Here is a 16,703-nt window from a genome sequence, read left to right as displayed (position 1 = left end):
TGCCCGTGGGCCGATCCAGGCTGGCAGGTCCTAGACACACCGACCGATGGATGGGAACAACCTGCCCTAACCAGACAGCAGGACGTCCTGGGCACCTTGGAGACTGACAAGAATCCACGGAGTCCTGAGCTTCCGGGGTGAGACCCGCTTCTCAGAAGAGTGGGAGTCACAGAGCCCACGAGATCTGTATGAACAGCTAGAGAAGTGCCTCCCATTGCAGAACCAGGCTACTGACGCGAACTCAGGGTGCTTCACTGCCGCTGGGATGGGGGGCTGCCCCACGCCAGCCCTTTCAGGCTAATCCCAGCCCTGGGAGAGGCTGAGGCTGATATTGGCTATGGGGCCCGGCTGGGGGCTGTCTGAATAAGGGCACCGGGAGGGCCGACGAGAGAGACTCTTGCTGGAGCTGGGGAGCAGGAGGGACCTGGCTGCCAGGGAAGCTGGGGGTTCCTGAGGCTGGGGAAGGCAGGCAGGGAGGGGCCTGACCTCGCTCCTAGGCTCAGGGCCTGAGGGGACTAGGGCTGCAGGGGGCAGCCAGGCTAGGAGAAGGCAGCAGGTCCACACCCTCTTGCCAATGCTGAGTGGCCATTGCAGACTGCAGCTTAGCCTGGCAGTGGGCCACTGGGCAAGGCGGGTCCAGGGGAATTGGGGGTTCTCTGGGCGGGGAGGACCCCAGAGTACAGAGACCGAGAAACACCCCCGGAGGGGCCAAGAGACACTGGAGCGGGCCCTGCCGGAGGGCCGTGTCCTGAAGGGGACGCCGTGGTCGTGGGCGACGCGGGTCCGGAACGCAGAGCGTGGCGTGAGGACACGGGGAAACACCCGCCAGAGGGAGGCGCCCTGCGGGCTAACGAGCTAATTCCCAGTAGCCCCATCTAAGTTGTATTTGCCTAGTTTATTGATAAGAATATCATGCGAGACCGTATCAAACGCCTTCCTAAAGTCTAGGTATACCACATCCACCGCTCCTCCCTTAGCCACAAGACTCGGTATCCTATCAAAGAAGCTATCAGATTGGTTTGACATGATTTGTTCTTCACAAACCCATGCTGGCTGTTCCCCATCACCTTGCCACCTTCCAAGTGTTTGCAGATGATTTCCTTAATTACTTGTTCCATTATCTTCCCTGACACAGAAGTTAAACTGACTGGTCTGTAGTTTCCTGGGTTGTTCTTATTCCCCGTTCTATAGATGGGCACTATATCTGCCCTTCTCCAGTCTTCTGGAATCTCTCCTGTCTCCCATGATTTTCCAGAGATGATAGCTAGAGGCTCAGATACCTCCTCTATCAGCCCCTTGAGTATTCTAGGTGCATTTCATCAGGCCCTGGTGACTTGCAGGCATCTAACTTTTCTAGGTGATTTTTAACTTGTTCTTTTTTTGTTTTGTCTTCTAAACCTCCCCACTTCCCACCAGCATTCGCTATGTCAGGCATTCCTTCATCAGACTTCTCGGTGAAGACCGAAACGAAGAAGTCATTAAGCATCTCTGCCATTTCCAAGTTTCCTGTTACTGTTTCCCCCTCGTCACTGAGCAGTGGGCCTATCCTGTCCTTAGTCTTCCTCTTGCTTTTGTATATCTCTTGGATTCTGCTAGTTCCACTCCAGCGCGTCTGAGGAAGTGGGGTTTCCCTGGGAAAGCGCAGGACCCTCCGTATTCCTGTTCGTCTCTCCGGGGCCACAGGACTACTCATTTCTAAAGTGACAGACACGCGGCCGCCCTCTCTGGCCCCATCCTGCAGTGATGAGTGCAGGATAGGCAGATGTGCAGAAACTTTCACTTCCTGCTGCCATCCCCACATCTGGAACAGCCTCTGCGCCTGCTCAGCCACCCAGGAACCTCCCTCCCTGCAGCATCTGCGTGGCCAAGCCCTGTGCGCCGGGCCATTCCTGGGCCGCAGCGGTGGGAGCAATGGCGCAAAGCAGGATGAAGGGAAACGGGTGAGGGGGCCAGTTCAGGGAGAGAGAGACCAGGAACTCTTTGGGGGGACTTCAGAGCCTGTCTCTCTCCCCTGGCTCTTCCCAGCGTCCTCAGGCCAGGGCGGAGTTCAAGGAATCCAGCTTGTGCCGTTCTCTTTTTCAGAAACGATTTCCTAAAGGAGATCAAGATCATGTCCCGGCTGAAGGACCCGAATATCATCCGCCTGCTGGGGGTGTGTGTGCGGGACGACCCTCTGTGCATGATAACCGAGTACATGGAGAACGGAGACCTCAACCAGTTCCTGTCCCAGCGGGAGATCTGCAGTAGCTTCGCCTTGTCAAACAACATTCCCTGCGTCAGGTACGAGAAGGGGCAGGCTCACACAGCCGCTCCAGTGCCCTGAGCAAAGCGTGTTTGTGGGAACCCCGAGATCTGCTGGCAACGCCCCTCCCAACGCCCCAGTGAGCGCTCAGCCTGCTTGGCTCCAGGGGCTCCCTGCTGCCTCCTCTCCAGCTTCCCACCCACGGTCCTCCCCGGACCCTTGTGTGTTGTGCTAAGGGAGCTGGCCCAGGAGCACACAGCACGCAATGGCCACTAACAGCCACGTGCTTCCTACCCCCTTGCTGGCTAGACCCTGTCGATCGTCTTCTCGTGCCCTGTGCTCACGTACGGGCGTTGAGAACAGCTTCCCATGTGCACACCCGGCGCCTGAGACGGCCCCTGCCCACACACTTCCCAGTGACTCAGCTGTTCACACTGAGAGGGCTTTCGCTAGTGACCTCACGTGACCCTTTCGGTGACCCCGGGGGATCCCTTTAAGCCTACATGCTGCTGTGCCCACTGCCATGTGGCAGCAAGAGGTTTCTGGGGCACGGCCACTGCATCGAATACCAAAAACGCAGCGTGGTCTGGCAGCAGGGAGAACGTGGCCGCCGACGGGTGGACGGCTCCATGGCGTGTCCTGGGACGGGGCTTCGTCATTCCTTCTCTTGCAGGTGTGTGCTTGTGCCAGGACGTTCCGTGTGGAGCGCCCCACACTGCGGCACAGCAAACAGGCGGTGTTCCTTTCCCAGGGGTTGAGATGTATAAGGGGAGGGTTGGCAGGAGGCTTGAGAGAGGAGTTAGCTCCGCAGCAGCTGCACTGCTCTGGCAGATGAACCCCTCTCTGTGCTGCAAGCAGATTGAAAATTGCGGCCGCTGAGGGAGAAGGTTTTATCGGAGGGGATTTTATCCTGGCCAGAGATGTTGTGTGTAGGGTGGAGGGGTTTTGTCTGTGCTATCTCCACCAGAGAGTTATGGCGCATCGTGGCTGAAAAGGATGCTGAATACTTTGAACTAACCAGCTGCACCAGATCAGCTGCAGATTCTTCTAGTAATTTTTGAGTAGAAACATTTTACTTGCACAAGCTGCCAAGAAACAACGTGGGCCGCTAATGCGGATGGTCAGTAGATCTTTGAACGCTGGGAACGTTCCAGGAATCCACAGAACAGTTTCCCCAGGGTTATTGTAAAAGAGTAGCCAGGCTGACTGGGTGATTATAGGCCTGTCCGCCTGACATTCATATTGGAACAGCTCAGTGCTTTTTTTATAAGAAAAAAAGCTCCGGTATTCTGGGGCAAACTTGAGGGGGGGGGGGGGGGGAATGCAGTCGTGGCCCCTTTAAGAGTCACAGCGCCGCGCTGGAAGCCAGAAGAAAAAACACCGTGTGTCCTGAGCAGGCTTCCGTCAGGAGCCGAGCCACCCCAGGAAAACGGGTGCCGGTACACACGGGGGAAATCCCATTCCCTTTCTGTGGACGGGAAACTAGGTGACGGCACGCCATTCTGGGCAGTACCGTCACACAGAACACACTGGAACAGCTGATAGGAGACTCGATCGATAAAGGGTTAATGGAGGGTAACATAAGTAGTGCCAATTGGCATGGATCTACAGAAAATCGATCCTGTCGAGAACTTGATACCGTTTTTGATGAGATTACGAGTTTGGCTGGTAGAACCATCGCGTTGATGTCACGTGTTTGGATTTCAGTAAGTCATTTGACTTGCTCCTGCCTGACATTTTGATTACAGACTTGGACCAATACAAAATTAACACGGCACACGTGAGATGAATTAAAAACTGGCCACTTGACAGGTCTCAGAATGTCTCGGTAACTAGGGAATTCTCGGGGTGGGTGTATTTCTACGAGGCTCCTGCAGAGGTCAGTTTTGTCCACTGCCGCGCACAGCCTGCCAGATCCCACAGCCGGGACAGTCACAATAAAGGGCCCAGGAAAGTGACACTCCTTTGACTATCTGTTGTTTCTTTGAAATGCAGCTACTCCAACCTGCTCTTCATGGCCACCCAGATCGCCTCCGGCATGAAGTATTTAGCCTCCCTCAACTTTGTGCACCGAGACCTGGCCACCCGCAACTGCCTGGTTGGGAACAGCTACACCATCAAGATTGCGGATTTTGGGATGAGCAGGAATCTGTACAGTGGGGATTATTACCGGATCCAGGGCCGGGCGGTGCTGCCGATACGCTGGATGGCCTGGGAGAGCATCCTCCTGGTAGGGCTTTCTCTCTCCTCTCTGTCTCAGCCCAGCACGTGCCTCTCTTCTCTGCCACTTGTCTCTTGGGCAGCCGGCAGTACCCCCTGCGGTAACCGCATGCACCCTGTGAGCTACACATCCCAGACGCAACAGGCGCTAACTGCACACCTCCGCATTCCGAACCCCCCTCCACTTTTGGGCAGCTGGACCTCATTGTGACCTCAGGGTCTGTTCCCTGTCTCGCGCCAGGCCTCATTCTGCCTCCCAGCGCGTACCTGTGCGCTGGAGTGGTCTCTTCAGTGGTTACCTGTCTCTCCCCGCCTGTGTCTGGTTTGGCTGTGCACTGGAGTGGTCTCTTCAGTGGTTACCTGTCTCTCCCCGCCTGTGTCTGGTTTGGCTGTGCGCTGGAGTGGTCTCTCCAGTGGTTACCTGCCTCTCCCCGCCTGTGTCTGGTTTAGCTGTGCGCTGGAGTGGTCTCTTCAGTGGTTACCTGTCTCTCCCCGCCTGTGTCTGGTTTGGCTGTGCGCTGGAGTGGTCTCTTCAGTGGTTACCTGTCTCTCCCCGCCTGTGTCTGGTTTGGCTGTGCGCTGGAGTGGTCTCTCCAGTGGTTACCTGTGTCTGGTTTGGCTGTGCGCTGGAGTGGTCTCTTCAGTGGTTACCTGCCTCTCCCCGCCTGTGTCTGGTTTGGCTGTGCGCTGGAGTGGTCTCTTCAGTGGTTACCTGCCTCTCCCCGCCTGTGTCTGGTTTGGCTGTGCGCTGGAGTGGTCTCTTCAGTGGTTACCTGCCTCTCCCCAGCCTGTGTCTGGTTTGGCTGTGCGCTGGAGTGGTCTCTCCAGTGGTTACCTGTGTCTGGTTTGGCTGTGCGCTGGAGTGGTCTCTTCAGTGGTTACCTGCCTCTCCCCGCCTGTGTCTGGTTTGGCTGTGCGCTGGAGTGGTCTCTCCAGTGGTTACCTGTGTCTGGTTTGGCTGTGCGCTGGAGTGGTCTCTTCAGTGGTTACCTGCCTCTCCCCGCCTGTGTCTGGTTTGGCTGTGCGCTGGAGTGGTCTCTTCAGAGGTTACCTGCCTCTCCCCGCCTGTGTCTGGTTTGGCTGTGCGCGGGAGTGGTCTCTCCAGTGGTTACCTGTGTCTGGTTTGGCTGTGCGCTGGAGTGGTCTCTTCAGTGGTTACCTGCCTCTCCCCGCCTGTGTCTGGTTTGGCTGTGCGCTGGAGTGGTCTCTCCAGTGGTTACCTGCCTCTCCCTGCCTGTGTCTGGTTTGGCTGTGCGCTGGAGTGGTCTCTTCAGTGGTTACTTGCCTCTCCCCGCCTGTGTCGGGTTTGGCTGTGCGCTGGAGTGGTCTCTCCAGTGGTTACCTGCCTCTCCCCGCCTGTGTCTGGTTTGGCTGTGCGCTGGAGTGGTCTCTCCAGTGGTTACCTGTGTCTGGTTTGGCTGTGCGCTGGAGTGGTCTCTTCAGTGGTTACCTGCCTCTCCCCACCTGTGTCTGGTTTGGCTGTGCGCTGGAGTGGTCTCTCCAGTGGTTACCTGCCTCTCCCTGCCTGTGTCTGGTTTGGCTGTGCGCTGGAGTGGTCTCTCCAGTGATTACCTGCCTCTCCCCGCCTGTGTCTGGTTTGGCTGTGCGCTGGAGTGGTCTCTCCAGTGGTTACCTGCCTCTCCCCACCTGTGTCTGGTTTGGCTGTGCGCTGGAGTGGTCTCTCCAGTGGTTACCTGCCTCTCCCCGCCTGTGTCTGGTTGGGCTGTGCGCTGGAGTGGTCTCTCCAGTGGTTACCTGTGTCTGGTTTGGCTGTGCGCTGGAGTGGTCTCTCCAGTGGTTACCTGTGTCTGGTTTGGCTGTGCGCTGGAGTGGTCTCTCCAGTGGTTACCTGCCTCTCCCCGCCTGTGTCTGGTTTGGCTGTGCGCTGCCGCTCTGCTGTCGAGGTTCTTTCCTGTTATTTCTCTGTCCTCCGCGAGCTTTCCAGCACCAAACAATGTCGTGTCTGTGAACCTTGCGGCTTGATCCCCTCTTGCAGGTGGGGCCTGTCAGCGTTGCACAGAACTCCTCCACATGGCCCGTTTTCTCTCTGTGGTGCCTCGTCAGCATCCAGGGTGACCCAGGTCCTTGCCAAGCCCCCCCCCCTTCATCCCTCAAGGTCACACCCCCTTGCAGTTGTTTCATCAGCGGGTTAATGCCGGGCCCCAGCCGTGGAGAAGATGTCCCTTCTGCTGTGCGCAGAGGGCTACCCGCTGGTGCTGCTGGCGAGAGCAGAGCAGCTCGCCCCAGGATGGCTGCTGCTGGGGACTCAGAAACACCCTCCATGGCTCCCCACTGGCCTCCTGGGCCCAGACCCTCCCCAAGCAGCAGCCTGTACGGGCGCCTGGTGTTTGCCGCTGAGCTCCCCCATCCACCCTCCAGCCTGGCTCTCCCGCAGGTGGGGCAAGGGGAGGGTGTTGCGGCGCAGACCAGGCGCTGCCTCGGGAAGCTCTGCCCGTAATCAGAGCAGCTGCCTCGAAACCCTGCTGCCGAGGCTGCAGGCGCCGTGTGCCTCTTCCTCCACGGTGCTCAGCCTGCGCGCGAGGGACCTGCCGCCCCACAGCGTAAAAGAACAGCACGCCTGGGACCTCTGGGGGACCATCCCCTAGAGCCGGCAGCTGGTTGGAGGGGACGGCCGGCTGACAGCTCTCACCGCCCCCCACAGCCGGAGGAGCTCTCAGTCCCTTTCCCCCCCACTGCACACCTCCCCACTAGAGGAGCTCTCGGTCCCCCCACCTCAGCCCCAAAGCTGGCTGACCGCTTTCAGCCCCCTCCCCCACCACAGCCCCCCGGCCGGAGGAGCTCTCGGCCCCCCCACTGCAGCAGCAGTGTGAAGGTGGAATCCAGGGAGCAGGTCCGCTGAGGCCCTGGGTCTGCGCCTGTGAGGGGCGTCGCAGTGTGACTGCTCCGCGGAGCTGGGGTGATGGTGCTCCCTCCCCCCCCCCCCGTCCCGTCTGCGCTTGTGCTCCCTGCCCCTTGCCTGTGCAGACAGTGGATTGAAATGGCTGACTCCTCCCGCCTGTTGTGTCCAAATGGATGGGCTGAGCCGACCTGCTCTTCTCTCCCCAGGGCAAGTTCACCACGGCCAGCGACGTCTGGGCCTTCGGGGTCACGCTCTGGGAGATGTTCACGCTGTGCAAGGAGCAGCCCTACAGCCTCCTCTCGGACGAGCAGGTCATCGAGAACACCGGGGAGTTCTTCCGGAGCCAGGGCAGGCAGGTGAGGCAGCGCCCCCGGCCCCCTCCCTCTCCCTCTTCCTGCCTCTGCTGTCTTTCATCTCTTGCCCCTCCGGCAGCTGCCCCACCCCTCCCCCTTCCCCCCAGAGCTGGGGCATGTAGCCTCGTCCCCTCACTTCCAGGGGACCCCAGAATGTGCACTGGCCTCATAGCCATGCCCGTGGCCCCATCAGGACCTTTAGACCAGCCCCTGCTGCTGTTAAAGGGCAGGGGGAGCCACCGCAGTTGGAAAGTGCTTCCAGAAGCTACTCCAGTGTGAAGCGGTGGGCGCTCAGTCCCGGACTTCGCACGTTTGTGCTCTTCGCTTAATCGTGAAAAGCCCGGAGTGGCAATGAACCCAGCCACTCCCCTTTGTAACTGCTGGTTCGGCTTTCTCCTTGCAACTTTGATAAGTTTCAAATGCTGCATTTTAATAATATCAAAACAAAATATTGCTCCGTTATCAAATGAACTGTGGAGATTTTAACTTCTTGTGCGTGTGTGTTGATTTGGAACAATCCTTTAAAACCTGTCCTTTCTGGAGGAGGGTCTTGTTTTCTGGTCAGAGCCCAGCGCTCGCCCGAGCTGACAGCACCCCCACACAGCTAATGCACGTGCATGTATCTGCTTCTTCTTGGTGGGGCTGACACAGAAAAGGACAGTGGAACTTTACGTGCCCGGACGAGGTCGCTCCAATCCGTGTTTCGATAAACATGGCTGTTCGCTGCCTTGAGAACCTAGAGCAGAGGCAGCCGACTGTTGTTATTTGGGTAGTGAATAACACTGACGTGCTTCTTTGTTTTCCTGCTTGCAGATCTATCTGTCCCAAACCCCTCTGTGTCCAAACGCTGTGTTTGACCTGATGTTAAAGTGTTGGAGCCGAGATATAAAGGATCGTCCCACTTTTGATATGATTCACCACTTTTTGGTCGAACAAATGGATGGTACTGTTTGACCTGAGCGGCAAAGAGACAAATTGCTGAGAACAGGATGACTTTGGTGGTGTCTCTTGGTGCCTGTTTCTCCCAAAGAGATGGGCAGGCAGCCCTCACTATACGCTCCCTTAGACTGTAATCTCTTTTAAATTGAGAGATCCATGGCAGCTGCTCATTTTATTGGCCATGGTCTGACACACATGACCAGAAGCAACCTATCGTGTTGATAGAAGACTCGTTTCCTGTTCTGCGTATTTTCCTGGGAATACTGTGAGGGGGGTTTCTTTGGCACCCCACGGCTACAGACACCTGTGGACAAAACAAACTGGAGAAGACTTTACAAAGGACTCCAAGCTCTCCCCGAAGAGATGAGAAGAGAAGGACAACAGAGCAGGAGCTAGGACTGGAAGAAAGGATGTGGAAGAAAATCATGGCTCCAGTCTTCTAAAAATATAGAAGCTCCGTGCACGTTAGCAAGCAAGTCAGTATGTCTTTGCTAAAGAAGATATAGGTAATGTAACTAACGAGAAATGAATAGAAAAGGCAGTGGTTCAAGGGACTGGAGAACCAGAGTTAGATGTCGAGACCTTTGGAGGTAGTATGATCAGGGACTGCAGATGATGTGGATAGAAGAGTTCACGCTCATGTCCTTTTACTCCTGTGGTTATTAAGCACTGCGTTTGTCATAGATGTGCCTTTTCCCACACTGGATTTTTATCTTAAAAAAATGAATGTCAAAGGTCGTAGGAAGGTCACTGTAGTAGAGGATCTTCCTTTGGCCTACAAATAAAAGTTTGGGGTAGAGGTTTGTATTGGAAAATAGCTGATACTGTACTACTGTCTCTAGGTAGATTTATTATCCTTATGAACTTGTAGCCAGAATGGACTGATGTGCAATGAATCCTGTATAAATACCCATTAATATGAGATGTCTTGGTCGATGCTGTTGGAGAGTGGGAGAGATGTGCATGTCTGGGGAGGCGAAGTGGGCGAAAGTGGAATCGCTGGGCCGTTTGTCGGAGCCCCGTGCACGCTGAGCACATGGGAGAGACCGCCTCGCCCGGCAGCATCTGCCTCTCTGTGCGGGGTGACTTCTGGGCAGCCTGTGGGACATTCCTGTTCTACCACAGAGGTACACGGGCGCTGGGCCCGTCGGGAGGGCTCCCCCTGGCATCAATAGGAGAGGCAGACGCCCCCGATGCGAATGCCGTTGCTAAGCGATTAGGTCACAGAGTGCTCTTTCCCAAGGATTTATACTGCTCCAAAAATCCTTCCGGAGGGAGGCAAAGAATTCCAGGCCTATGCTGCAGCCGCCTTCCATTGCTGAGTGATCGGCCGTCCAGGCGGATGGCCCTCCGTGTTCTTTTTAATGGACCAAATGAAAAATCTCCCAGAATGGAGAAGGGGAGCATGGAGCACTTCCTTCTCCAGGCTTTTAAATTCTTATAAAGCCCCAAATTTGGAGCCGGAATTTAGTCTGAACCTCTCCTGACCACAAGCCTATTCTGCCCACAGCCAGAGCATGGGCTGGCGTGAGGAGCACTGGGTATTGACAGGAGACCGTCAGGCAAAAGGAAAGTGCCGACCGCTACAGTGAGAGACTAATGAGGACTGTTGTGCGCTAGAAGAAAATCCTGGTGCAGAATTGGCTCCGAACTGTCCTGTGATGCATCCGTACATTTCTGCCGTTTGCTTCTTCGGAGATCAAGTATCCTGAAGTCTGTAACAAAGTTAACCAATTAGATCTCCTATGCAAATAACTGCATCCTGATTGGCTCTTCAGAAGCTAACAGTTTTTCTTGCTTCAGCCAGTCAGTTCAGTCATGCAACGATCTGCTTCCTGGCTAATAGGAAGTAAAAAATCGTTCTCACAGCCACAGGAGAGAGATCTAACTACTTCTGATTTAAAGCATTCAGAATATGCAAGCATCCGCAAACTGGCTTTTTGTGTTTATTCACGTCAGGGTTTAGTTTCCCTCAATTTAAATATTGGCTCATACAACATTTGTCTCTCATATCAATAAATCTTGATGGTAAACTCAACAGAAATGAATTGCTCCTTATTGTCTCAGTTTCTGCTTTGGGAACATATGTCTAGAGCGACAAGCTGTAGTGTTGAATGAACGGCAGTTTGTGACCTTGGAATGAATAGCCATTGGCCGTTGCATGAAATGGACACAGGAGAGTGGTTTTAAGCTTAATTTGAGAAGAAAGGCCTGTCGTTCATGCCGAGTTGACAAGGGCTGAAGGAGGAATGGCAGCATTGTTGTACTAAAATATTGCCCAGGATCTTTTCAGGGGGATAAGGCAAAACACCACATTTATTGGTGACAAGTATCAGAGGGGTAGCCGTGTTAGTCTGAATCTGCAAGAACAACGGCAAGTCCTGTGGCACCTTGTAGACTAACAGATTTATTGGAGCATAAGCTTTCGTGGGCAAAGACCCACTTCGTCAGATGCACGTACTGGAAATTCCAGAGGCAGGTATAAATATACAAGCATAAGAAAAGAGTTCCAATCAAGAGTAAGGCTGGAGATAACGAGGTCAATTCAGTCAGGGAGGATGAGGCCCACTTCTAGCAGCTGATGTGGAGGCGTGAACACCAAGAGAGGAGAAACTGCTTCTGTAGTTGGCTAGCCAGTCACAGTCTTTGTTTAATCCTAAACTGATGGTGTCAAATTTGCAGATGAACTGCAGCTCATCAGTTTCTCTTTGAAGTCTGGTCTTGACATTTCTTTGCTGCAGGATGGCTCCCTTAAATCTGCTATTGTGTGTCCAGGGAGATTGAAGTGCTCCCCTACAGGTTTTTGTGTATTGCCATTCCTGATATCTGATTTGTGTCCATTTATTTTTTTACTTAGGGACTGTCCAGTTTGGCCGATATATATAGCAGAGGGGCATTGCTGGCACATGATGGCGTATGCTACATTGGCAGATGTGCAGGTGAATGAACCCGTGATGCTGTGGCTGATCTGGTTAGGTCCTGTGATGGTGTTGCTGGTGTGTATATGTGGGCAGAGTTGGCACCGAGATTTATTGCAGCGATTGGTTTCAGAGTGGCAGTTACTGTGGTGTGGTGTATAGTTGCTGGTAAGAATTTGCTTCAGGCTGGTGGGTTGTCTGCGGGCAAGGCCTGGCCTGCCTCCCAAGGCCTGTGAGAGTGGGGGATCATTGTCCAGGACAGGTTGTAGATCGCTGATGATGCATTGGAGAGGTTTTAGCTGAGGACTGTAGGTGATGCCAGTGGTGTTCTGCTATTTTCTTTGTTGGGCCTGTCTTATAGCAGGAGGCTTCTGGGTATATGTCTGGCTCTGTTGATCTGTTTCCTCACTTCCTCAGGTGGGTACTGTAGTTTCAAGAATGCTTGGTGTCGATCTTATAGGTGTTTGTTTCTGTCTGAAGGGCTGGAGCAAATGCGGTTGTACTTGTCTGTAAATGATGGATCGTGTGGTGTGTCCAGGATGGAAGCTGGAGACATGGAGGTAGGCATAGCGGTCTGTAGGTTTTCAGTATAGGGTGGTGTTTAGGTGACATCACTTACTTGCACTGTAGTGTCCAGGAAGTGGATCTCTTGTGTATACTGGGCCAGGCTGAGGTTGATGGTGGGGTGGAAATTGTTGAAATCACAGTGAAATTCTTCCAGAGACTCCTTCCCGTGGGTCCAGATGATGATGATATCATCAATGTAGCGTAGGTAGAGAAGGGGCATTAGTGGACAAGAGCTGAGGAAGCAGGTTGTTCCAGGTCGGCCATAAAAACGTTGGCATGTTGTGGGGCCATGCAGGTGCCCATAGCGGTGCCACTGGTTTGGAGGTATAAATTGTCCCCAAATCTGAAATAGTTGTGTCACAGAGCTATCAACATTTATTGGTAATACAGATAGCAATCAACACTTATCATGTGCATTTTATATATTACCCCTCCTCCCCACAAATACACACACACACACATGCACACTCGTCTTCTTGTCGTGGCCAATAGTTGCTCCTTCTAACTGCACTGGCCCAGGTGAGTTAGGTCGGGGAGGGGTGGAGTTGGACTCCTGTCGATCTGCATCGGTGCTCCCATGTTGACAAGATGAAACCCAGGGTCCCCCTGCAAGATTCCTTTGATTTATAGTAGCTCCCCTCGCAAGCAAATCAATCATCTTTGGCATATGCAAAATGTGTGAGAGTCGTCATCTGCATGTGCAGTTAGTCACATGTGGCACCTTCTTCTGGGGGATGTTGCAATGCTGCCACATTCATTTCCAAGGAGGGGGCTTCCAAAAGCAGGCACTTGCTCCTGACTCCCAAGGCGGCCATAGGTCCAGTCTTCTTCCAATGGACCCACTTGACAGGTCTCATTGTTTTTGGATCTGGCTTCCATCCCTTCCCCAACTGTTGCAACTGCCGGGAGCTGCTTGCCTTTCGCCTTATCCATTCACTCAACAGGGCGAGCCATTCAGCAAACGGGGGCCAAAGACATTCTCTTTCCCTTTTTTAGTTTTAGGAACTCTTCTACAAGAGACAGTTTCTATGTCAAAGGACTTGATACAAAGTTAAAAATGTCAGCGAGAGAATGATTAATACCGAGCTGTACTACAGCGTAACCGCAGTGCTCTGATGTCGTGGGTCACCTCCCCCTAAACGTCTCACTTCTTTCCGGGAGTATTTGTGTCCTTGTTTTAGTAGCTCAACACATTCCGGTGGGAGGAACGGTATCAGGGAGCATTACAAGCAACCCGAGGTGGCTGCAGCGGGAGCAGCCAATCAGGGCTCGGGAGGGCTATGTAAAAGGAGTTGCCACTGGAGCCAGTCAGTTCCTTGCTGGAGCTAGAGGGGTGCCCGTGGAGCTCCTGGCTGGCCGAAGGGAGCTCAGCACCATGGACAGCACAGTGCTGGCAGGGACCCGGCAGTAGAGCGCAGCTCTTGGCTGGCTCCTGGCTCTGAACCTGGAGAAGCCTTGTGGTAAGTTAAAGGGACATGGTGGTTGCTATTCTTAGGTCCCTTGGGCTGGAACCCAGAATAGCGGGTGGGCCTGGGTCCATCGCCCATCCCCTCCCCCCATGGGGAACGGACCTACAGTCAAACAGCAAGAAACCCCCCAAGAGGGACTAAGCTACCTAGTGGCCCAGGTAGAGCTTGGGCCAGAATAGGCCAAGAGGCATGAGATCAGACACATCCTACCAGCCAGGCACGCATGAGAGGCGTGTGCCCTGCTGCTACATTTGGTACCAGAAGTGGGATCCTTTCGACTGACCCCCAGCCCACAAGAAGCATGGCCATGGAGGAGGCACTCTGCCTATTGGTGGCAGGCCGGCAGCAGACCCAGGCCCTGCTCCTCAAGTTAATGGAGAATGTGCTGAGGCAGCAGGAGGCCCAGTTCATAGTCAAACAACAATGGTAGGAGGGAGAGAAACGATCCAAGCAGTACAGTAAACGGAGAGGGGTGCACCAGGGCTGGCGAACGAGGGCTTCTAGACGCAGAGGGGCACTGTAACAGCAGGGGGTCCAGGGAGCCCTGCAGCCTATGGCAAGTACTATTTGGAAGGAGCTAGGAGAACCGGTTGTCTGCTACCGCTGTGACCAGCCCGGGTATATTAAAAGGAACTCCCCGGTCATGTAATGCAACTACTCAAACTGTTAGAGTGGGACCAATCAGTAGGGGGTGTAACCCAAAGATCAGGGTGCTTGCTGTAGGTCAGCTGGAAGGAACGGTAGTGGAGGGTCTGGTAGACTCAGGGTGTAGGTACATCTTGGGTTGGGAAGACCAGCCTGGACTGACACTTCCCATGTCTCTTACGTGTATGGGGAGACCCCGAGCCTGTCCCATGGCAGAATGAGCTGGAGGTGCAGGGCTAGAGAGCTAGATTCCAGGTCAGCATGGTCCAGGAGCTCACAGAGCCAGCAATCTTGGGGAAGACCTGAGTGTGTGACTCAGCCCTTGTGTGGGAAAGACCTGGACAGCAACCCGGGACTGAGAGGGTCTGGGCCCAGATGAGGAAGAAAACCCAATTTTCTCTGGAGGTGGGAGACAGGGGAGGGATCCCTGTTGTGTTCCCTCCCTCGGTGGCTCCGGGCACTGGCCACTGTGGGCAGACAGGATACTGGGCTGGATGGACCTTTGGTCTGACCCAGTCTGGCCACTCTTATGAGGAGCCAGGGTAAGGAGACCCCAGGAAAGCCCCCAGAGACGAGACCACGATGCCCAGAACACGAGGGACCTGCTGAGGAAGCACCGACAAGAGTTGGAGGCCAATGTTTCTCCTGGGAAAGCCAACGGGCCTGAGTAGAGCAGGCGCTGGCCTGGGCCCCGACCAAAGCCCAGGCTCAGAGGGAGCAATGCCTGGTTTTGCAGGAAGCACTGACCCAGGCCCAGAGGGAGAGGACTGAGGCCCAGCAGGGAACAGCGGGTTCCCCGACAGAGCTCGGTGCAGGATGCTGTGGGGGCTCCATCCGAAATACTCAGGTGCTAACATTTCCTTACTGGACCGGGCGTTCCATTCACATCAGGCTCTGGGTCTCAAATCCCAGGGAGAAAAGCATCCCGCGGCCCCACCGGGATAGCCACGCCCAGTGGGCAGGCAGAGACCCGTGGCTAACACAGTATCACTGTACAACGCCCGTGTTCCTCACAGTGACCAGAACAGGAGCAGCCAGAGGGCTGGAGGGAATCCTAGCGACAGATGGATATTAGGGCGGGCAGAGACCTCAGGCGTCATCCAGTCCAGCCCCCTGCCCCAAGCAGGACCAACCCAACTCAGTCATCCCAGTCAGGACGTAAACACCTCGAGGGATGGAGATTCCACCCCCTCCCTCGGGAACCCAGCCCAGGGCTTCCCCCTCCTAGGGAAATAGTTTTTCCTAATCTCCACCCTAGACCTACCCCACTGCCACTTGAGCCCATTGCTCCATGTTCTGCCACCTGCCCCCACTGAGAACAGCCTCTCTCCAGCCTCTTTGGAACTTCCCTTCAGGAAGTTGCAGGCTGCATCAAATCCCCCCTCACTCTTCTCTTCGGCAAACCAAACAAGCTCTACCTCGTAGAGCAGAGCAGCCTGTGTGTCTCCGTGGCTCACCAGGATCCTGGCAAGCCTGGGGGTTCTCACAAGGCACGTTTCTGAATGTTTCACTCCGCTGTCAGGCCTTCCAGCATAAAGTGGAAAACTACTGGGCTCTCCTGAACTTACTGCTACTGGCTTGGCCTGCTCAGAGATCACCTTCCAGCCCTCGATTTCATCCCGGCACCAGTTACTGGGGCATGCAGTTCTCCACTCAGCCAGTTCCTCTGCAACCCCCTTGCACACCACCTGTGTTTGAGTTCAGAAGCCAAGGCCCTGAACTGCTGATGCAGTGGCCACAGAAGCAATCTGAGTTTCCCTGTCTGTGGCTGACAGCCTCCTGGTGACAGGCCCCTAGATCCCGACTGATGACCAATGTGCAGCTGGGTCAGGAAGTGGTTCTCCAAAAGCAGGGAGTGTCCATGGAGGCACCTGGCAACAGGACCTGGCTGCTCCAGAAAGTTTGAACTGGCAGCTTCCAGCCAATTGAGCCCACAGTGGTGGAAGCTGAATGGCCAGCGAGGCCGTTTTTACTGTGTACGCAGCACTGGGGCAGCCTGAGGAGGATTAATCTGGTTAGTGTGTTTGGAACACGATACTGAACTTCAACAAAGTTCTGAGAAGTAAAAAATTCTGCCTCATTCATGGAGCCACGAGGGTTTGCAGTCCCATGACTTAGACAGGCTCGAAAACCTTTCCTGTTAGGACACAGGTTGTGGGTCAGTTATGCTATAGGTTGTATAGAGCACAGGTTGTAGGTTAGTTAAGCTACAGGGAGCACTCTTTTAAAAGCGAGCTAGCTAACATGATTTGAAGCACCTTGTACAGACACAGTTTAATAACTTTACAGTCATGTTAGCTGGGTATGTTGTACTGTCAGTGAAAGCTACATGACATAGGCTACTACACAACCTGCTAGCACAACTTTAAAGGTGCTAAACTGTGCCTACAGCGGTGTTCAGGGGCTTTGCCCGTTACACTAACACAAGTAAGGTGGTCAAATCTAAGGAAAGCCCTTCTGTTCATCATCCTGGCCCAACCCTCGGGTCAC

General features: G+C 54.5%; 1 protein-coding gene across 5 annotated transcripts in view; it reads left to right on the top strand.

Annotated features, from left to right (window-relative positions):
* LOC102458614 (discoidin domain-containing receptor 2-like) overlaps window positions 1-9,697 on the top strand; it is a 64,422-nt gene extending 54,725 nt beyond the window's left edge. For 4 of the 5 annotated variants that reach the window (XM_075905943.1, XM_075905942.1, XM_075905944.1 and 1 more), the window contains 4 exons: window positions 2,083-2,280; window positions 4,238-4,472; window positions 7,529-7,678; window positions 8,489-9,697. In XM_075905943.1, the coding sequence (XP_075762058.1) occupies window positions 2,083-2,280; window positions 4,238-4,472; window positions 7,529-7,678; window positions 8,489-8,629 (724 nt within the window). In that variant the 3' untranslated portion in view covers window positions 8,630-9,697. Of the gene's footprint in view, window positions 2,025-2,082; window positions 2,281-4,237; window positions 4,473-7,528; window positions 7,679-8,488 lie in introns of those variants that run through there. The other variant, XM_075905945.1, reaches the window with a different exon arrangement.
* The last annotated feature ends 7,006 nt before the right edge of the window (window positions 9,698-16,703 follow it).

Source organism: Pelodiscus sinensis, chromosome 22, assembly GCF_049634645.1.
Source record: "Pelodiscus sinensis isolate JC-2024 chromosome 22, ASM4963464v1, whole genome shotgun sequence".
Lineage (NCBI taxonomy): Eukaryota > Metazoa > Chordata > Testudines > Trionychidae > Pelodiscus > Pelodiscus sinensis.
Note: the sequence above shows the minus strand (reverse complement) of the source record. Positions and strands in the feature narration are given on the sequence as shown.